General features: G+C 50.1%; 2 protein-coding genes across 10 annotated transcripts in view; both read left to right on the top strand.

Annotated features, from left to right (window-relative positions):
* Positions 1–7,043, top strand: part of DTX2 (deltex E3 ubiquitin ligase 2) — a 67,855-nt gene extending 60,812 nt beyond the window's left edge. For 5 of the 9 annotated variants that reach the window (XM_025214991.1, XM_025214990.1, XM_006033229.3 and 2 more), the window contains 5 exons: positions 877–947; positions 4,657–4,815; positions 4,939–5,100; positions 5,985–6,074; positions 6,293–7,043. In XM_025214991.1, the coding sequence (XP_025070776.1) occupies positions 877–947; positions 4,657–4,815; positions 4,939–5,100; positions 5,985–6,074; positions 6,293–6,517 (707 nt within the window). In that variant the 3' untranslated portion in view covers positions 6,518–7,043. The remainder of the gene's footprint in view (positions 1–876; positions 948–4,656; positions 4,816–4,938; positions 5,101–5,984; positions 6,075–6,292) is intronic. The other 4 variants (XM_006033232.3, XM_006033231.3, XM_025214989.1 and 1 more) reach the window with 1 other exon arrangement.
* Positions 7,044–7,183: 140 nt separating this feature from the next.
* Positions 7,184–22,456, top strand: part of UPK3B (uroplakin 3B) — a 23,165-nt gene continuing 7,892 nt past the window's right edge. The window contains exons 1-3 of the mRNA XM_006033228.3: positions 7,184–16,310; positions 18,374–18,523; positions 20,696–20,918. Coding sequence (XP_006033290.1) covers positions 16,253–16,310; positions 18,374–18,523; positions 20,696–20,918 — 431 coding nt within the window. The 5' untranslated portion in view covers positions 7,184–16,252. The remainder of the gene's footprint in view (positions 16,311–18,373; positions 18,524–20,695; positions 20,919–22,456) is intronic.

Below are 22,456 nucleotides of genomic sequence, written 5' to 3'. Positions count from 1 at the left end.
TGCTGAGAGGTCAGAACATTTCCCTATATCCTTCAGTAAAGGCAAGACCTAATTGCACTGTTTGGTTACTCCTTATACCAAGGAGAAAATTGCTGCTGGGTGTGATTAAATGCTCCAAACCCTTTATGTGTCTTCACTTGGGCCTTCTCTGGTACAAGAGCTTTGTTGCATAAATATCATGGTTTTCTCATTAGACATGTATTAACTAGGCTGTTCAGGGGCCTACTTTTATGATATGATGTTTTCATCCTGTTAAGGAGTACAGGATCCTGGAGTCTGGTTCAGAGGCCATTAGCTTGCTGGACAGCAAAGCTACAAAGATTGCCAGGTTTTGATCTGATTCACTTTGTGTTTATAGTGTGTGGGAAGGACATGGTTCAGCAAAGTATAAGAAGCCTAGAAAGAATCTTGAGGCCTGCTTTCAGGGAGCTGAGCATTTGCTGTTCTCACTGACTTTTAAGGGGGTAGCGGATGTTCTTTGCTTTCAAAAGTAGACCTCTCCATCCCTTCTTCTCTAGCAGTCCCACTCATAATAGCTTCTAAAACATTCTTCTAAATTCTCTAACTGGCATTTCTTGGGTAAAATTTTCTGGCCATTGTTAGACAAGAAGCCAGATTAGATGATCACTGGTCTCTTATAGCTTTATAACCCCATGATTTTTATGTAAATATAGCTTCTAACCATTTGCTAGTCTAATGCTGACCAATCAGAAAAGTCCTTGCTGGATTAACTTGCTCTATCTCTAACCCTTAACCTTTCTCCTTAGCAGCCTGGCCTGTCATTGCTGTTCTTCCTCCTTCTACTCTTGCTCATGTTGTACCTCTTGGGGTTCTCATTTTTCCTTTGGTCTGTTATTTCTTTTCCCCCTTGTTCAGCAGCATCAACTGAGCCTGAACTAGTGGTGAGGAAGTACTTGGAAGAGCTGAAAGATGCCCCTGCTGATGAGGTGAGTGTGGGAATCCAAACAAACATAACAGAATTTTCCCCCAAATTAGGGAAGAATGCAAAAAGACCCCCAGGATTCCTGTGTACTGGACAAGCCATGCCTAAAATGTGAGACAGTTCCTTGGAACAGAAGTTAGACCCACCTCTTATCCCTTAAGTTGAGCATTATTTAGTCTAGAGAAGAGAAGATTGGGGAGGAGGGAATTTGATAAAGGGGTTCATTAAGGAGAAGTGCCAAATTCTGCACTTAGGATGGAACAATCCCATGCACCGGTGCAGCCTGAGGACCAACCAGCTAAGCAGCAGCTCTACAGAAAAGGAGCTGGGGGTTACCATGGACAGTAAGGTGAATATGAGCCAACAGTGTGCCCTTGTTGTGAAGAAGCTTAACAGCATACTGGGCTGCATTACTAGGAGTGTTGCCAGCAGATCAAGGGAAGTGATTATTCTTTCCCTCTGTTTGCCACTGGGGAGGCCACATCTGGAGTACTGTATCTAGTTTTGCCCCCTCCTACAGAAAGGATGTGGACAAATTGCAGAGTCAGCAGAGGGCAACCAAAATGGTTAGGGGGCTGGGGCACATGATTCTTGGGGAGAGCCTGAGGGAACTGGGCTTATTTAGTCTGCAGAATAGAAGACTGACGGGGGATTTAATAGCAGCCTTCAACTACCTGAAGGATGGTTCCAAAGAGGATGGAGTTCACAGGTGACTGGTAGGGAGGGCATATGCCCCCCCTGAGATTGGCCCCCGACTTGGCACTGCTTAGGTCAGGGCAGTTTTTTTGCTGCATGGGCCTGCAGTGTATTGTGGGGGTGCACTAAGCCATGGCACAACAGTGGATATGGGGCATTTGGACTGGGCCTGCCCACAAAATGTGCCCCCCACCCCAGACTCGGGGGGCACCAGTCGCCACTGAAGGAACTAGACTGTTCCCAGTTGTGGCAGGTGACAGAACAAGGAGTAATGGCTTCAATTTGCAGCAAAGGAAACTTAGGTTAGATTTTAGGAAAAACTTTCTCACAGGAGGGTAGTAAAGCACTGGAACAGGTTACACAGAGAGCCTGTGCAATCTCCTTCCTTGGAAGTTTTTAAGACCCAGCTAGACAAAGTCTTGGCTGGGGTGATCTTGTTGGAGATGGTTCTGCTTTGAGCAGAGGGCTGAACTAGATGACCTCCTGAGGTCCCTTCCAACCCTAATTTCCTATGATTCTGTGATAACAGTCTTCAAATACCTAAAGGGTGGTCTATCAAGAGGATGGAGATAATCTTCTTCTCTATAACTATAGAAGACAGGACTAGGAGCAATAGCCTCAAACTGAAGGAAATTTAAGTTGACGAAATGTAGGGAGATCTTTCTGACTAGGAGGATAGTCAGCCATTGGAAGTTGTGAAATCTCCATTCCTGGGAATTTTCAAGAGTAGGTTAAACAAACACTTTGGCTGGGATGGTTTAGTTGGGGATGATCCTGCCCTGAACAAGGGACTGAACTAGATAGCCTTGTGAGGTCCCTTTCCAGCCGTACTTTCCTATGATCCTAAGTAGAGCTCCACTGATATAGGCAAGTTGAAATCTGATCCTATGCTGCTATCATTTGCAATTATGATGTACTGCCTTCCCAGCAAATGAGCTGCAGTGGTCATAGAAATGTCCTGTTTGTTTTTTTAGCTTGTGCTTGGGAAGTGTTTACACCACTGTAAGCCAGGGGCTGGTACTTAACCATGTACTTCAGTGACCTGTACCCTAGGTGGGGCAGAAGCAAGGTGGTGAAAATCCGACTATGTGTTTAACTCCTGTTAGATTACTATTTAAAAATCAACCCTTCTTCTTAGCAAGATGGTTTCCAGGGAACACCCTCTGCTTCTTGACCACTATGCACTTGCTCCCACCATGGAACCGGTGGTGTTGCCTCCTTTGTTGCCCTGAGCAAAATTGTGGGGTGGGGAACACCCAGGGATATGTCTGGGACACAGGGCAAAGCAAGGGGGCTCTCAGGTCTTGACAACTGCAGGGCTCCAGCTCCACAGGGAGGGGAAGGACACCAGAGTGGAGCCGAAGTAGCTCTAGAGTTCTGATAGCTTTGGGGAAAGTTGTTCCCCAGCTAGGGAGTTAAACCTCTTGCCTACCCCCCTAGCCTTCCCAAAGATGCTGCCAAATACCATGTTGAATGAAGGAATAAAGTGCCTAATTCGGCAGCACGGTGGGTGTCACCTGTATTCACCCCATTTCTGTCCTTCATAGCATTTAGCTGCCAGGGCCAGAGAATCTCCTTGATGTCACTGCCCAGCTCCTAGCTCCTCCCCTCACAGCCTGAGCCTGTAGCTCAGGGGTGGGCAATTATTTTGGGCGGAGGGCCGCTTACTGAGTTTTGGCAAGCTATCGAGGGCCACATGGCAGGCAGCCAGGGGCAGATAAATACTAATTTTCTAAATTTTTTAGGGGCCCCGTGGGGCCTGATCCTAAACACACAGTCGGATTTTCACCACCTTGCTTCTGCCCCACCTAGGGTATAGGTCACTGAAGTACATGGTTAAGTACCAGCCCCTGGCTTACAGTGGTGTAAACACTTCCCAAGCACAAGCTAAAAAAACATGGCCTGGCAGGCCACATCCGGCCCACGGGCCGCATTTTGCCCACCCCTGCTGTAGCTGTTGGACTAGCAGCATAACTACTTCTATTTTGGTACCCCCCCAACCCCCATCAATCAGCACCTGAGACTGGTGCCCCCTCATCCTTCCCTAGTTACACTCCTGCGTGGAACTTGTATTCTCCAGAATCCATCTGTCAGTTTGAGACTGTTCAACCTTTCCTGTGGTTGAGGGAAGTGGGCAAGTAGCTAGGAGCCAGCTGAGGATGCTGACCTTAGGTCTGAGATTTGCGCAGGGCTGTACCAGGTCTTGCTGGAGCATGTAGGAGGCAGATTTTCTGCACAGTGTGATGCAAATATTCTGCGGGCAGAGGCATCCCAGTGTTTTTTTCCCTTGCAGATTACTCATCGGGGAAGGAAACTGCTTATTCAGCCATTAAGTGAACTTCAGGATCCCAAGAGCTAGCTTTCGATCTGAGATCTCTGAGGGAGAATACATAGTGCCACTTGGGGGGTCTAGAAGGCAGTTATTGTGTGCTTTTTCTGGCCCAGTGCTAAAGCTGTAAGAGATTTTCCTTTCTTTTCACTGGGAAAGGAATAGATTAAACAGGGATGGAAACCAAAGTAGCAAATCCCATTCCCTGACCTGCACCAGCTCAGCCCTCCTAGCATCTCTCATCCTGTATCTGTGAGACTGGTCTCTTGAAATCATCACCACCCTGTGCACATGCTAGAAATCCCCTGGCAAACTTTCTATCCCCTCATTCCTGTTTTGGACACCTGTGAGTCAGTGGTCTCCCATGCAGAGGCAGCCCAGAACTTTGGGGTTTTACAGTACATGGGCTATTGGAAAAACAACAATGTGGATTACTGCAGGAGGGTCCCTGCATCAATTGGACTAATGATGGGGAGGCATAAAACTTAAAGGAGCTTCTTTTTCCCCCCTCCAAATAGGAAAGAATCATGGTTTTCCCAAGAGGTAAAAACTAGGAAGGGGCGGGATTTTTTCAAAGGGGGTTATTAATAACATGAAAAGTGCATTTGCTGTGTACTGCCTCTGGTAAGTTGATGCACCAAGTTCAGTGCCTTTAATATAAAATAATATTGCTGCCTTTTGATTCAAGGATTGCATCATCTGTATGGAGAAGCTAGCATCACCTTCTGGCTACAGCGATGCATATGAGTGCAAGATAATCAGACCTGAAACTGTGGGGCGACTGGCAAAATGCCAGCACACTTTCCACCTACTCTGTGTGTTGGCCATGTACACCAATGGGAACAAGGTACTGAACTACCCCGTCTCACTGACTTGCAGGGTGAGGCCAAACCCAGGAGTGGGGCCCAGCACTGCAGATACTAAAGTCTTGTAGCTGTGTGCTTCTAATGGTGGCCCTCTTTCCTCACAGGATGGGAGCTTGCAGTGCCCCTCCTGCAAAGCCATCTATGGAGAGAAGACTGGTACTCAGCCAAAAGGGAAGATGGAGGTGTCAACTTTCCCTCGGTCCCTCCCTGGCCATGAAGACTGTGGAACAATACAGATTGTGTACCACATCAGTAGGGGAATTCAGGTACTTGGGTAAAGGTAACCCTGTTACTAGGGAGCACTAAGTCCAGGAAGTATATGGAACTGGCTCAACAGCCATCTTTTCCAAGTACTAACCAGCTGACTCGATTTCTCTTCTCTTCCTCAGTAGGAGCTTGTTTGAGTTGCCCCTGATGTCGATAGGAATTGCTTTGGGCAATCGGATCAAATGATTCAGAGACTCAGATCCATCTTAAACCAAGATATTTGGAGCAGGGGGAGGGGAATAATTTAACCTCATGGCCACGCAGCAGCTTTGAGTATTGCTCAATCACAATATTTGTGGCCATGGAACTCTTAAAGGAAGGCCTTTATTTACTTGGGAGCTACTGGGCTCTCTTCCCTACTGGCTTTCACCTGATGTCGGTGTTAATGCTTGTACAGTGGTGCTGTGGAATTGCTAGCAGCGTTTCCACAAGCACTGCACAGGTGTGAATGGACTCACAAGATATGAATTGGGCAAGATTTGGATCAAGTAGTTTGTAAACTGAGCCATCTGAAGTTCATATGAACTAGACATGGCCAAGAGGTTGGTTCCTAAATCTTATTTCTCCCAAAGCTGGAGTGTATTCATACCATGACTTATAATTTTTTTTTGAATGCTTGCTGGATAATTGAGTCTACCAGCATCTGAAAGCCACAAAGTTCTCTTGGGACATGCCAACCTCTGAGAAGAGATCTGATTTGCTTTACAAGGGATTAGGTGGCCTCTTAAGTAGACCCAAGGACCTCCCTTGTACTGAAAGTCTGGCTTCAGACAGGACTATCTTGAATCCTTCTGCTATTTGAACCTTTTTAATTATTTCCTGGCATCAGCCTATGTAAAGTTGTAAGAATTATTATAGCACATGTTGCCTTTCTCTGTTGCAGGGTCCAGAGCACCCCAATCCAGGGATGCCATACACAGCAAGAGGCTTTCCCCGTTACTGCTACCTACCAGATAATGAGAAGGGCAAAAAGGTAACTGGCTTGTCTGATAATTGCTGTCCTGGTAACCTTTTCACTTTGGGCCCACACACGTTTGTTTTTAGCCTAAAATGAGCCATGTCTAAAACATTTCCATTTTGTGGAGCCAACTGAATTACCTTAACTGATCTGACATGGTTGGAGAGCATATTCCAGAAGCTCAGATCTGCTAGCAAAGCTTCCTTGTTGTTTTTCCCCTGTCCCATCTCCAGGTCCTTGAGCTATTGAAGGTGGCCTGGAAGAGACGCCTGATTTTCACGGTGGGCACATCTAGCACAACTGGTGAGAGTAACACAGTGGTTTGGAATGAGATCCACCACAAGACAGAGATGGACTCAAATCTCAGTGGCCATGGCTACCCTGACCCCAACTACCTGGACAATGTGCTGGCGGAGCTGGCAGCTCAGGGTGTCACCGAGGACTGCTTGAGACCATGAGTTGCTCCAATCCTGGATTTGTACAGCGTCTGTGCATTGCACACTCAATGCCTACTCGAGCCTGTGAATGGCAGCTAGTGCACTTATTCCTGTTGCCTTAAGTTCCTGCATCTAATCACTTGTCACACTGAGCAATAACACTAAAGCCACATGTTCTGTACAGTCTGTTTTCTGCAGAGAAGGCTATTTTTGTATAATCAAAGGTCCTGCAAGTGTACATTGTAGCACTGATGCTGCAGCCAGGGCACACTTTGGAACATGTTCATTCGGTGGCTAAGCCTCTCCTTTCCCTGCGTGCTTCAAAAGCACTTGGGCAGGCATGACTCTTGCCCAGGTGCTGCCTTGGGGGGAGGTCTTGCTGCCTTTGGATCTGCAGCAAGTGGAAAGAGATGTCCTTGCTTGTCCTGCCAGCGAGCTGCAACTGCGCCTCACTCAGGCACTTTAGGGTACTGCGCCTTCCCCTGTTGCTGGTTTAATACGTATTACTTTTGTGTTGTGGTCATAATAAATGCTGCGTTGCCATGGAGAATTGCTGATTAGCCTTGAAACAACATCCAGTGCTTTTGATGTTTCTTTCTTAGACGTGGCTCTTCTGATGGAGCTCGTCCTGGACTCCCTGCAGCATCCAGCAGTGTTTGTTCACCAAGTGAATGGCTGCCTCTCTGGATACAACAGGGCTTTTCTCAGCAGTGCAGCCCAGGCCTCTTAAAGGAGTGTCATGGACATGGTGACCTATTGCAGACTAATCCACTGCCTGTCCCAGGAGAAGGAAGGCTCCTTAGTAGACTGGTTCTGTGTCCTTTTTTCTTTCCTGAGAAGACTTCTCATTGTGCTGCCTTAGAACACAATCAATTTTATTGTGTTGGGGTAGGGAGGAGTTGGCACTTTCCTTGTAAAAGCCCTCCCAGTGGTGACATGGCCTTAGAGAAAAGAGGGTCATCTTGTTCCCTAAAATGATTTGGCTGATTTGACTTGGGACAGGAATTATTTTTAAGGAAGAAGTGAAGTGTCTAGCTTCCAAGGCAGGTCCTGAGCCCTAGTTTGATTCTCTGCACAGGCTCTTGTTCTTTGTCCTGTAGGATAGAAAAGCTATAGGCCTGTGTGTAGGAACCAGCAGCTGCAGTGTTCCTGAGGTGGTGAGGGGAGTGTGCAAAGGGCCACCTTCAGTTAAATGTCAATCGGGGTTTGCCTTGCTCAAAAGGTGACTTCTGGTTGGGCTAAATGCCCCTGTTTCAAAAGGCATTAGATGCATCTAATTTTAACTAAAAACCTTTGCCTCAGCCCCTGTGGACAGTGCTCTAATCAGGCTAGTGCAGTCTTCCCTAATCAAGCACCTTTTCCGTGACGCTGTGGGCTATACAATGTGGGGGGAAGTTGACCATCGTATATGTGTGCTGTTGCCTCTCTCAATGGAGCAAGTCACTTGGTGAAGCCAGCTGTGGCTGGGTATCTGCTGCAGAGTCCTAGTTGGTGCTATACCTCTGCAGCCTTCCCCAAAGATGATCTTAGGTGGCTTCTGAAGGGGTGAAAGTGTCTCCCTTTCTTTGTCACCTCCAGCTTAAAACAAGGGTGCAGGGAAGAGCAGGGGGTAATTGCTTCAGTAAAACAAACTGGAAAACCCCCAGTGCTGGCACTTCTCAGACCCTGGGGTAAACTTTGAAGTCACTACTGTCTGGCCCTTTCCTGCTGCATGTAGTTGAGCTGCCTGGGTAAGGGGCTCTCCCTTTCTCTGACTTGTAGAATTAGAAAAGGTAATGTTGCAAGCATGATAATGGAGAGAAGGGAGGTTGGTGCCACCGTGTGGCTGTAGATAGGACTTGTTTCAGTAAGCTTTCCTGGAGACAGACCTGCCTTTTAAATGCCATGGGTAGCAATTACTTCTCCTTTCCAGGCAAGAGTAATTTAGTAACTTGCTCTCACTCCACGCAGTGCTCTAGTTGATTACAACTGTCAAAGCACAGGGGCCCTGGGAAAGCATTAGTGGAGCAATCAAAGTCAGGTTGCTGCCACTTTATCCCAAAGCAATAACCATGTCCAGGGTAAGCGAAAGGATCAGCCCCTTCTCAAGCCAGAAAGATTATAGCTCTGAAACACATTGATATCACACTACTTTGTCTCTGCTGTCCCTTAGCCTAATTCTCCTCCTTGTAGGCAGCTGCTGCTAGCTGTAGCTGTGTAACTTTGAGCCCCCATCAGCATCTTTATTAGATTTGTTCCATGAAGTCCCAGAACACAGGGGCTCCTTGCTCCTGCACTTGCCTGTCCCATGTCAGGTTTTCGCAAGCTAACACCTAAATTAGGAGCTAGCGGACAGATTTTAGGTGGGATAATTTCTCAGTGTTAGTTCATGATTTAGCTGGCAACTAAGGGTGTGCCCCCAAGACTGCACACATGCAATTTGCAGCACTGCAAACCTCACATGCTGCACATGCATGCATTCGCCACACTGCTAATCAGTAGCTCAGCAGGGTTTTTTGACACTGGGAAATCCCAGTGACAAAAAATACACCAAAAAAAGCACCACAGCATACATGGCTGTGGCATACGCAACTCAAAACCAAAGCCTGGCTGCCTGCCAGGTTCCACGTGCCCAGATCACTGCCACTGAAGCCCCAAGAGGCCCCCAGGTAAGGCTGCTGGGCTAACCCAGGTGTTGGCCCCAGCTTCCCCTACCCTACCTGGAGCAATTTGCCATGTGCCATAGTGCATGTGCAGGGGCATACCTGGGGACAACTACTGGCAGCACAAATACATGCTGCTGCTACTTGTCCCCAGGCAAATGCACATTCTCACTTGTGGGATGCACCCTAAGTGTCCATTTAGAACCAGTCCCTTCCAGTTAGACACAGAAAGTGCAACCTTCTTTTGCTTGTACCACCAAAAAGTTAAGGTGGCCCTAAAGACAAGAGACAGGGCAGGCCTGTCTCTACTTGAGAGGGGTTGAGCAGCTTTCTCTGTTCAACGTGATCGCTGCCCTTTGAATCAGTAGACAGGTGACTTTTAGTCAAGGGGCCTATATCCTAATGTGGAAGCACTTTTATGGTCGACCCTCCAGCACCTCTAAGAGATCAGAGCAGAGGTACTAGCTCTGTTCACCTAGAAGCCATCCTCCTAATTGTTCAACCAAGAAGAGCAGTAAAGCTGAGGAAAACAAACCCATGGGATTTCTTAAGTGTTTGTTTCCCTCAGGATGCATCTATACTAGTGTCAAAGGGGAGTGGGGGGTTGCAAGCTTTGCGATGCCTGGTTTTAAAGGGTCATGATGGTCCTTAATGAAGACAAGACTGTGGTGTCCTGTGTGTAAGATAAAGAAGAGTAAAAGTCTGGTGAGGGATGAGGAGTAGTGAGCCCAGAGCTGAGTGGCTGGAGGTCAGCTCCTGCAGAGCTCCATATTCAAAGTGGGACTGATGAAGCTCTTGGGTGTAAGGCAAGGAGTGGAAATGGCCAAGGTGAGTCTGCTGTACAGGCTGCCAGAGCTGTGCAAACAGGAAGCAATGCCTGACCTGATCTCTCATTAGCTTACAGGTGGAATCTAGGCCTCTTACATGACTTCTTGGCTGAGCTGGGGGTTGAGCTGGTGTTTATGCAACCAGCTGAATCATGACATCTTTGGAGATATTAGCTTAATACTTATCCTGTGGAAAGTATTTTGTGGCTCAGGTGGGTTACAAGCTGCTTGCCTTTTAGGATGCTGGATTGAATCCAGATCCTGCCATAAATGGCCCTCGGAGCTTGCTTTGCATTTCAGCAGAGAAGATTTTGGAAGTGTGTGAAGGAAAAATAGCAGGGGCATAAGAAGGCCCAAGCAGCATTGTCATGGTGCATAAAGGTGGAGCGCTGCTGGGCAGGGAGGGTGCTTTACATGCCTTTGCTATCTAAACCTGCTGGGGGGCTTTTGGCTGACTGCTGCATGGGAATCGGGAAGTAGTTGAGGGATGAGGCTGGTGGTATTCTATGGCGGGGGGGTCCAACCTGTGGCCTTATTTGATCCTCCTTACGATGCTGTCAGACCAGGTGATGCTCAACTTCCCAGCGAGGCCGGCTCTGCACATGGGGGATGCATCAGCCTTGTGCAACACTTGGAACCCATTTGCAGGGCAGAGGGGAACAGCAGCTCTTTGGGGGTCGTGTTTATTCTGGGCCTGTGAGGCGTCTGCCACAATAGCGTCTGTGGCAGGGGCTTGTAGTTGCTATTGTAGTGCAATAATCATGTCTCCTCGTATCCTCCTGCTAAACCCTGCAGCAGCTGGCTCTGTGCCCAGGGCGGCTCCCCTGCAAGAGAATCCTGCTTTTAATCCGTTTCCACCTTCCTGGGCTCAGGCCCTGCTCCTGCATATACTGGCATCCAGGCATGAGCCACAGTTACCCTTTCTCAGTGACCCAATCCCAGGTGAGTCTGGCCTACTGCCATGCTTGCAGTCAAGTGCATGTGTGTGTGTGTGCATGTGTGTCGGCAGGAAGAGGCATTAACGAAGTGGCACATCTTGCTTGATTTATATGGGAGGAAGAGCCACTGTTCACCCGTAGAATGCTGCTTAGTTCGATAGTGTCTTGTAGCAGCCTCAGAAGCCATAGTACAAGGGGATGCTGAGGTAAATTGGGGTCTACAACCCACCTTGCCTTGCTCTGCTTCCTCTCTCCTGCCTCTCGCTGGCACTACCAAGGGGTGGGCAGAACAGAGACCAAATTGGGTGTGGGGAGAAGGAAGGAGGTGCTGTTTTTGTGACTCCATGGCACAGCAGGGCTCCATGCTGAAGAGGCACCAAAGGTCCTGAGGAGGAAGGGGGGCCATTACTGACTTGGAGGTGCGACACCATCACCGCAGTGGGGAAGGAGAGGGGCTGCTGGGAGGGAGGGAGTCAGGAAAGGAGGAAAGAGTCTAGAGTCAAAGCCATTTTCCTCCAGGGACAGGTGTGCTGCCCCACAAGCTGTGATGTGGGGAGGCTCTCTGTGAAAGCTAGGTAGTCCTGAGGCCTTAGAGCAATGGCCGTCACTCAGCCAGGGTGCCAGGGCACCCAGAGGTGCCATAATGTCTTTTGCCATGAGGTGTGAGATATGCAGGTATGAGGGTCTTAAAGGCCTTTACAGAGGGAGGGCCAAATGCCTTGTTAACTGTTATTGCAAATTGAGGCACAGAGTGGGACCATGACTTGCCCAAACTTACAAAGTGGGCCAGACACCCTTTCCCCTTAAGCCCAGGGCAGAGCTCCATCCACTCAACATGCCTGCCCCATCCCAGCAAAGCAGCAGGGCACTGCCTCATCCAGCCACAGCCTCCTGATGCAGCTGGATCCCTGTTTACCTTGGTGCTGGTGCTCTGTGTTTGGGAGTGGGGGTGTTGATCACATTAATAAGCACCCATCTGAAAGCATGGGCAGTCCCAGACTGTTGAAGACCGCAGGGAGCCCATTGGAAAAGCCCTTACCCAAGTAACCGAGCTCTGAGCACTCTGTGCACTCGCCTTCATGCCACGGGCCTGAAGGGAGGAATGAATCAACTGAGCTGCTCAAGAAGATGTACGGATGATTTCCCTTTGGGAATTGGGGCTCCTGGGCAAGCAGGGAGAGAGGGGAGAAGGAGTCTTTTGGTCTCTTTCCTTCAGTACAATGTAGCTACCCTGCCTGCTTGGGTCTAGGCAGCATTTGCACACCTGCAGTGCTGTAGGGCAGGGGTGAGCCGAGGAGCAGAGCACGGGGCAGATGGGAGAGATACTTCGCTCTTCCAGTGCCATGCCCGGGGTAGGGCTGGGGACAGGTGCAGGGCGGAGGAGTTCTGCAATGCCATGGGACAGGTCTGGGCTGTGGAGCAGACGATAAGGACAGGTCTGGTCAAATACCTGGTTAACTGTTGTCATTGCCTCCAGTGCAGTCTCCTTCCCCCTGTCTCACTCACAAAGTTTCTTTAACCCTCATTCATTCTTGCAAATACTCTGCATTTGAATGAAGCAGGCTACTTGTTTGTTAGGTGTGTTGTAGGAAGTGCAATCTGAGACATGCTGACTGAATGATGGGGAAATGAAACTGAGCCAACCTATGTCTGGACTGGACTGTTTAGCCTCCTTCTGCTGACAGCAGTGTCTGAGGAGAGGAGCTATGTGGGTCCCTGCACTGCTGGCTTTCCCACTATGCACCAGCAATGAGCACTGTTAAAAATGAGGCAGTTTATTACTGATGGAGAACTGATCCTGTATGTATGTGAGTGGAGCATCTGAATGGGAGACTTGGGTTGCAGATGCTACTCAGAGCAATGACTCTCCCATTGCCACATGCACAACACAGGGCAAACCCCCATCCCACTGAGGTTTGTGGCCAATTGCCCACCTACTCTTTAGGAGGTCAGCAATCAGCACATTGACCGCCCCCCCTGCAGTTCAACTGCACTGGGTGGATCCTTTTGTAATGAGCATCTGCAACAATACCATCATGCAGCCCAGCCAATACAGCTTCCTTAGCTGTGTCCCTGCCCAGGCTGTGTCTGTGACAGGTCGGGGTTTTTACCCCAGCTCTACCAGTGGCCTGCTCATTGACTTCATGCAAGTTGCTTCTTCTTTATGTGCCTCAGTTTCCTCATTTGTAAAATGGGAATAACAACAGTGCCCTCCTTTGTCAAATGGTTGGAAACTTACCATTGAAGGGGCCTGTTGCAGCAGCTGGTGTGTTTAATTCTCTATTAGGCCTCATGATCACTGTGCTACTTTTTTCTGCCTGATTGCCAAGCTAGTGCTGGGATCTGGAGGGGTCTTTTAGCTTTGGGAGATTATGGTTGGGCTTGTGGGCTGCATGGGCCAGCATGTGTCTAGACACCACCAGTGAGTGATCTGAGATTAGAGCTAACACAGTAGCCATTGTTAGTGAGTCTATTGAACCCAATACTCTATTAAGAAAACAGCAAGTAGCAGGCAGGTTCCTAAACAAATGTGGGAGCTGCAGAGCAGAGGGACTGCGTGGGACTGCTAGTATGGGTGCTCTTCCTGCAGCGTGGGCAAAGGAATTGGGGCTACCAGGTGGTTCCAGCTAGAGACCAGAAGCCAGAGCCTCAGCTTGGCACATCCCATTGACCCCACTCTGATGCATGTGTCCTCTTGCCTGGTCTTCTTCTGCTGGCACTGTCACTAGGACCCTGTGGGAGAAGACCCCTTTTGCAGATGGCTTCCCTCTGTGAGGGACAGATCCTGTTTTTGATTTTTTGGAAGCAAACAGGGTTCCAAGATGCATGGGAAGAAGAAAGAAAGAAAGAATGGAAATTGTAGAATTTCTTAAAACAGCTAATTGGACCGAGGCCCGATCAGTTTGGCCAAACTCAGCTACATCTCAGTGCAAGGGAAATCACAGCCAGAAGGTCACAAGGTCTGACTTTGTTTTCTGGAAACACGATTAAACTATTTTGTGCATGACTATCTCACCATTCCCCTTACTGCATGCACACGGCACTCACGCAGCTACGTGCACAAGGGAAGGGCCTGAGATCCAGTTTTGTGTTTATCAAATGAGCTTTTTTCAGCTCTAAGGAATGTGAAATGGGGCCTCATGGCATTTCAGCTCCTGATGAGTATCAGTATAAAGAGAAAGCTTGACAGCACTTTGTGTTCACCTCCCAAATATCCTTCTAAGATGGAAGTTGCTCAGGAAGAACAAATGCTGGGGTTTCTGTGGGCACCTCTGGGACCAGATGCTTTACCATGATGCATACAAAGTGTGTGAAGTCCATGGCAAAGCTCCCAGTGACTCCTGGCAGCTTATCCTCCTCAAGATGTGATGCCATGTACGGTAATGGTGTCATCATCATTTGCACTGGGGTCACTGGCTCAGACCCAGAGGTCTCATTTTTTCCTGCTGGGCTCAGTCCTTGGAGCAGATGTACTTGTGGACTTCTTGGGGCTCACCATCTATGTCACGATGGCCTGTGACCTCGGAAGACTGGACTTGGTAGTCAGAGTGGTCCCTTATAGTCCTGTGTTCCTCATTCCCCTGGAAGAATACACTCCAGTGGTGGATTGTTCCCATTCTGAAAGGCAAATTCATTCAGGCAGGTTTCTGCTACACTGTCCAACTTGCCAAGAATGCCAAAAATGCAGTGTAAAACCAGAGCTGAAGCTGGTTTCCAGTGCCTCCCCACTGGCATGCCTGGAGGGCAGAGCGACAACGTAGGAGGCCCAGAAACACATGCAGCACAGCAAGGAATATCAGAAAATAACATGGTCCAAGGGAAGAAAAACATCCTATGGGGAGAAGCAGGATCTGTGACCTAGGACCTAAACTGTGGCAAATGCTGGTGCCTCAGTCATTGGCAGCCTTCAGCACGGGACACACAGGGGCCTGGTTGGCAGAGGTGCTTCACACCCACTGCCCAGTTAAAGCCCAGTTTACCACTCCAGTTACAGAGCCACAAGTGCTCAGCTCCTGAGCCAACCAGGACTGGGCACCTCCTTTGTGAATTCTGGGCCTGGGTTCTCTGTTCCTGGGTTTCTCCATCTATAAAGTGAAGGCTGGATCCACCCAAGCTGCAAATTTTGAGGCCCATTAATGAAAAAAAACTCCCTCAATTTGCTTTTCATCCTGTCTCTCTCCGTAACTGGGCAGAGGCCTAAGCACCTCTGACTTGGGGTTGTAGCTGAATGTCGCCATAATGTAAGGTGTTTGGGCACAAGGGGCAGCTTGGGGCCTGCCCACCCTAACCCAGGTCAAGAGTGCTGCATCTGAGTTCAGGGTGGGTGGTCTTCCAGGTGAAACATTAGGCCAAGACTCAGAAAATTTGGAAGGACCACAGACCCCCCTATGGGATGACTTGACCACATGGGGCTGGGTTCTCAAGGGCTGAGTGTCTGCAATGGACACATTTCCCAAAGAACTCAGCTCCTGTTCAGGCAGATCTTTTTTAGAGATCAGTACCCATCATATGGAAATTCTGGCTGAGCTGTGGGGACCAAGTGCTTCTGAGCCTCATTTCCCCTTCTCCGGGACGTGGGTGATGATAACACTGTCCTACCTCAGAGGAGCTTTGTGAAGGTAACTCCTCTGGGCCTGGTGCTCACAGGACTGAGGATGGCACCTGTAAGGGTGACAGCAAATCCCCTATAATTCACAGCACTTAAGGCTGAAGGGACTATGAGATTCATCCTGTCTGGCTTCCAGTCTAACCCAGAGACCCTTATCCTGTTGAACCAAACAAGCAGGTTCACAGCTGGGCAGGGCTCAGATCTAGGGTCCCAGCTCCTACCTGCCTGCAGTATCGCTAAGCCCCAACAGAGCTGGTGAGGGATTGAGCAGCTGGGTGTCAGCTGGAACAAAGCTGCATACACCAGCTAGGACAAGGCCTAGCCTCAGATACTTTTGCTCCTTTGTTGCAAATGTGAGTGGAAGGTCACAGCTCCCTGCAAGTCCAGCCCAGCTGCTAAAAGGGTATTGTTCATCCTCCCACTCCTACCCAGCCAAAGGGGATGGCCTCATACCCTAGTCTGGCTGCTCTGTTTTCAACAGGGGGGTTGAGCGCTTTGGAAGAACCAGCCTGACCTGTTTGCTATCAGGACTGGATCCTCCCAAGGGGGACAGGAGGTGGGAGGGATGCAGGGTGGGGGAAAGAGGAGGGACACCAGACAACCTCGGGGTTGGGTTGTGGGGAAAGATCCTACCCTCGTCGTCCTCTTCACACCAGTACACTGGGCAGCGGGAGAGGCAGCGTGACCTCAGAGGTGTCTGCTCCGATTCAGAGGAAAGCTCGGGGAGAACCAGTGCTACGATGGAGCTGCCCCTGGTGCTGCTGGTGCTGACTGGGAGCTGCCTGGTCAAGGGCCTAGGTAAGTTTTTGTTACTACAGGGGATGTTATCAGGTGCTGCCTTTCCTTTGTGAGGAGTGGCTGAAGGCTGTGGGGAGGGAGAGCTCTAGGAGCCGACAGGTTTTTTCTGCTAAATCCATAATGGAAGAAGGGAATTTGGTGGAGATGGGGCGTTCCTCTCCAAAACATCAGTCGGGGAGACATGAAACCCCTTGTATCCTACAGCTGTTGAATGGCTTTGCATTAAGATCACTGCGCCTGCTGCTCTTGGGGAAGCGTTTGAGGCCTGATCCAAAGCTCACTGGAGAGAGTGGAAAGACCCACCGATTTCCACTGGGCTTTGGGTCAGCTGCATGGTGAGTGCCTCGGGACCAGCTTGCTGCCAGAGGCAGGTGGCCCTGGCATCAGCATGGAGCTGGGCTGTGTTCCCACCCCTGGCTTTCACTTGGCTAGAGGGACCTCTGGGTCTTCTCTCCCTGGGCAGTCACACAGCCTCAGAGTAGCAGGGAGAGCTGGGCCTCTGAACTGGGCATCTACTGTTTGGATTTGCTAATGTGGGCAAGGAGCTGGGCACCTCTTGGAAGAGACTGAAACCAGGGCCACCTGCAGCTCTGTGGTGAAATGAAGCTCATGGAACCAGTCCGTTCCCCCTGGCCCAGCGTCTACACTGGGTAGCTATGGCAATAGTCAGCTGCAATGAAGGGGGCATGGAGCTGAATGGGCTGTGGAGACTGAACGGTCTTCTCATGGTGCAAGTGGCCTCTCCACACCAGGGCTGGGGCCCATTGGCCCTGCTGGTGTCCATGCTGTACCCATCTGGGTCAGGGATTGTAAGCTGTCTGGGGCAGGGGATATCTGTATCTTGGGCCTCATTGACAGCAGCAAGTGCCTCATTGCAACTACAACACAACTGAGCAATAAAGACTCCGGGGTCCAGAGCTGCCAGTCCAGCAGCCTGTTCAGTCACAGAGGACTACGGGGCTCCTTTAGAACTGGACTGGGCAAGCACTGGCCCATGGCCTGTGAGGGACAATTTGGAAAGGCCTGGACAGGAGCAAGTACAACCGGTTACACCTCTGCGATTAGCACCAGCAGATATTCAGGTGATACTAGTTTGAGCCGTGAACTCCCAGAGACATGTGAGGGGAACTGGTGAAAGCATTAGTTTAGCAGTTCTCCTCTTTCATGCTCCTCCCCAAGTCCATCCCTGCTGGCCCCAGGCTCCGGCTGCTTTTGGAGTTCTGGGATCGAGCCCCACAGCCCCTGCTGGGCACCAGACATCTTTAAACCTCATGTACTTCCCACACAAAGCACAAGAAGCTGCTGAGATCTTTCCAGACATGCATGCGTGTCCAGCAAGACAGGCTGGGTAGGGGGTGGGCAGGCAGGGAGACACTGGAAGGACCACGGCAGGCGAGCATGCTGGAAGAGGAGGTGAGCAGGTGTTTGGGGGCTTGCTTACTTTGTTGGAGGAGGATGGGGATGGTCTCCAGAGGTTTGGAAGTTAGGATAGGGCAGAGCTCTAGTAGCCTGTTCATCTGCTTTGCAGGAAGCCCTTTCCCAGGTTGAACCGTGGGGGCATCAGTCACATTGGTGCCCAGGGCACAGATCAGCTGGCACAGATCAGTGTTGCTCTATTGTAGGCAGCAAGCAATGCCTTTTTGCCTCTGGAGCCCTGCCAGCCTAGAGCAAAGAAGGAGCCAGCCCAGAATGCCAGCAGGAGCCTTGAAAGCGAATGCAGCTGAGGCACAGTCCCTGATTTAGGATGACAGGGACCTCCAAGATTGCATGGTCCATCCCCTGCACAGACACAGGATTTCCTGCTCCCAAACTAGCCCAGGCAGCTGTCTGGGGTTGGTTTGAGGCACCTGGTTTGTCCATTTATCACTTGGCAGTGAGGCAGTGAAAATCCAAATGGTGCTAAGCCTCACCCTGCACATGCCTGTGGTCTTTTATTCCCAGTGCAACTTCTGATGGATCCCCCATGCAGTGGAAAAGGGGAAGGCTTGAACACCGTCTCTCTCTGGCCCTACCATGTGTTCCCCTTACTGGCACTTACTGTGTTCCCCTTTGTGGTCCCCCAGAGCTCGTGCCCTACACGCCGCAGATCACAGGCAACTCCCTGGAAGGGAAGCTCACAGCTTCCACCTTCAGCCTGGACCAGCCCATCTGCATCTTCGATCAGTATGTGAACGCCACTGATGACATCTGGCTAGTTGTTGCCTTCGCTAATGGTATGTGCTGCTAACCTCACTGTACCTCTTGCTCGTTTGACTTTACTTGCATTAGGACACACTGTCTGTCAAGGAGGAACACCACTGCCTCTACTTACCTTCTGCTTCCTTGGTCCCATTTGAACTCTGCCTCTTCTCTAGGGGGCACCGGTTTGTAGCTCCACTGTCTTTCCCACCTAATCTATAGCCACTGGGGTAGCAAAGGCAGCCTGGGCAGGAAAAGGCACTGAGAGGCCTAGGCACTCATCCTGGCTCTGCTACTGGCTTACTCTGTAGCTTTGAGCAATTAATTCACTTAGGCTTGAATTTCCAGAATGACTTCTGATGCCCAGGGCCTCAAGATTGAGAGATCTAAGATAGTGGGAAAACTATGTAAGAGCTCACCCTGAGGGCTCCCAATGTCTTTTTCAGTCCAGGCAGGGTGGACAGCTGCCATCCAGACTATCTGCACTGCCTCCAGCCATTGGTAAAGGGAAACATGCTTTCCTAGGCCTTCAAGGCCAATAGTTTGAATAGTAGTAATGGGCGTTAGCCCATGCACCTGCGTGGAATTTTAGGGTAAGGGGCTGATAGATTCCCAGGAATGTGGGGTCAGCCATGGTGGGTCGGAGCCACCGGTCCTGCAGGTTTGTCGTCTCTACTCTAGTTAATGCCTGAGGGGAAACCTTGGCCCTCGGTTTGCTCCCAGCTGCTGCACCAGACTGTGTGGAGGGGAGGGGAGGGGAGAGATGTACCTTTCTGAGTCCTGCACATGATCAGCTCCCACCCTGGAGCATGGCCCTCAACTGCTCTTATCTCATCCTGTTTACAATGGGGATAACTTCATCTGCCCTTTTGCAGATATCTGCCTCTGGGGCAGAGGTGCTCATAACGGTCCTGTGATATTCCCAGCCCAGCCAGTAGGGCCAGTGTTGCCTGCCAACTACCATCCACTCTGTTGCTGTTGCATCTTAGGTTCCCATCTCCTCCCCAGGCCTGGAACATTTCTATCCTCCTGTGTATCACAGTCTACCTATGTGGCCCTGCTGCCAGTCCATCAATAGGCTCTCCCATGTCCCCCACCCTGCAGGCTGCTCAGTGCTCTCCATCTTTGTAGGGGAGAGGGGGACACTGTCATTGGCACCCACAGGCACCAGTTGATATGGCCTTGCCATTCAGCAGACATGTTCCACTCTGGCTTTGGCTTCTCCTGCACAGCCATGCTATAAAGATGCAGGCAGGACTCATGGCCATTGTCATAGGACAGTGCCAGATTACCCCAGGAGTTTTGCCAGCCTACACCAAACAAGAAAGACATGCAGTAGGGATGCAGTTTCTCTACCAAGAGGTCTCCCAGGCCTGGGGTAGGATTTTGCTACAGAGTTTATGTGGGTGAGCAGTACCCCAGGCTGAACAGCAGGGTTAGCCTGGCTGAGGTGCGAGCAGCCACAGGGCACAACACCATCTGTATTAATGCACCTTCCCAGGACTGCCCTCTGAGCATGTCACTAGGAGGAATGCAAGCATTCAAGTGATGTAACCTGTGTCCTTGCTGCAGATTACCAGCCCCAGTGGAAGCCTTAAGTAGGTTTTATCCTGTTTAGCCTAAGTGTAAAGCACCACCTAACTCAGGTCAGAGACCAGAGGAGGTGTTGGCGCAGTGCCCAAGGGAGAGCCCAAGTTCACTCTCTGCTGGCCACATGCCCTTTTTCAGGTTATAAGCCCAGCCTCTGCTATAGCTACAGCAGCAGCCTTGTGCTTTTAGAGCAGACAGGTGCAAGCTGAAGCCTCACCTCTAGTCCTGAACAGGTGTAGTGTTTGCAAGTCTGCTGTAACCAGGACCTTGACCAGTCCTGAGACCATCCCTGCTCTGTGTGTGTTTCTAGTTGTACAGTGTTTGGATTGCAGATTTTTAGTGTGTTCATATCCCTAGGATCACAGTACCTGAGCCCCTCCGTGGCAACAGAGTTAGCCTCCCAGCATGTCTCCATGACATGAGGAAGGTTGAGATTTTCATTGTATCCACAGGCAATTAAGGTACAGAAAGGTTAAATGACAGCCCAAAGTCACCTAGGAAGTTACTGGCAAGGCTGGGATTCAACCCTGACCCCCCAGGATCTTGGCATTGCCTCAAGTCTGTCTCTCACCCCCAATCTGATCAATGCTCCCTCTCACCTCATCTTTAACCAACAGCAACCTCCAGTTTAAAAAACCCAACATCTCGCACTGACATCCCACCTTACCAGCGGCTCTCGACTGCTCTCCATTACATGACCTTGAGGACTACCATCGCCTTCTTCCCATGTCCTAGGAGCAGCAACACAAGCGTGCTCCGAGTAGGCAGTGATGCTTTCTGCAGGAACGACAACAGCCGGCAGCACTGCAATGGACCCCTGCCCAACCCCGGGCCCTACAGGTGAGGCAAGATGACCCCAAGGTAAATCAGCAAGGCATCACCTGCCTCCAGGGGCACATCCCCCATCATGTACACCCAGGGGGATGCAGAATAACCTCTTGGCAGTCTGTAGAAACCTTCAGTCAGTGAAACAGGCAGCTGGAGGCAGGAGGGGGCTCAGTCCAGCTGTACATGGAGAAGGGAGGTCAATGGGTTTTTTGGATTGCAGTAGGTAGCTCTGAAGAGCGCCAGGCATAGAGCAGGGCCTCTCTGTGCTAGGCACTGTACAAACACAGCACAGAAAGAGGTCCCCAAAGAGCTTACTGTTAAGACATTAAACATCTTTCATATTAAGGTCCCCGACTCTTCTCTCCCAGCCTTGTGAGTTCCCTATCACCTCTGAGCAGTACAGCATCTTGGACTGGACAGGCACCTGGATGGGATCATATGATCCCAGGTTTGATGACCCTTTTCTTGCCTGCCAGGGGCAGCGGGTTGGACTAGATGGCCCACTGAGGTCCCTTCCGACCCTATGAATCTTTCCACCTTGACTGCAGCTGAGTTTTCTCTCCCCCAGTTACTTCTCTCTCCAGCATATGCATGCTCTAAGGAGATTCCTGGTTCTTTTTCACCCACTTTATATGGCTGGGCTGACTAAGGGACAAGGAAGGTCAACGACATTTCCCCGGAGCCTTCTGGCTTCCAGTCCTTGGACCACAGGGTTAAGGATCTTGTGCTTGTTAACGATTCAGTTGCCTTAGCGACTCCTGGGCTCTTGAAGAACTCATGCCCCCGATGTGTTCCTGGCTCCTGTCCTTAGAATCGTGATGTAGGTGCCACCTGCACCTCTTCAGGAGAAGGAGGGAAGATTTCTCCTCCATTCTCTTCTTCCTACTTATTCTGACATGTGATCCCACAGGACCTGAGATGCTTTGGGGACCTTGAGCCTGGGATTTTTTTATGCTTGCTCTCTCTTGTTTCCCAAAGAGCAGATTCGGAGAGGGCAAGATCACAATCCATTTGTTCCTACACTACATGGCTTCTCAGAGCAGGGGCTTCCTTCATGTTTCCAGTCAAAGTGAGACCCAATAGCTGGACACTGAAAAGAAACAAATGCACATGAGAAATATGGACGGATGTTTAAATAGGGAGGATAATTAACTGCTGGGGATTCTCCAGCACTCAAGAATCACTATCTGTCCTTCCAAAAGAAATGTCACAACTCAAAAAGAAGCTACAGCCTCACTCCAGTAATGAATGATAAGGCTCTGTGGCCTGCAGAAGGGACAATATCAGTCCTTTCCAGCCTTAAAATTCGGACAAGATAAAAGCCCAGAGCATCTGCTGGTCTCATGCACTACAGCTCCTTTAGATCCAGCACAGGTCCATCACTTCATACCAGCAGAGCCTCAGCCCCTCCAGTAGGCAGGAGTCTTGGACTGGCTAACATGGACAGACCCAGGGATTGCCTGTTAAACAGGATGTTTTTTATCATGGAGCACAAGAGACCTATCTGGCTTTGCAGTTTGCTTCAGCATCTCTGGTGCCAAAGGGAAAGA

This window comes from Alligator sinensis, unplaced genomic scaffold (assembly GCF_000455745.1).
Source record: "Alligator sinensis unplaced genomic scaffold, ASM45574v1 scaffold1420_1, whole genome shotgun sequence".
Taxonomy (NCBI): domain Eukaryota; kingdom Metazoa; phylum Chordata; order Crocodylia; family Alligatoridae; genus Alligator; species Alligator sinensis.
This window is presented reverse-complemented; position numbering and strand designations above follow the sequence as displayed.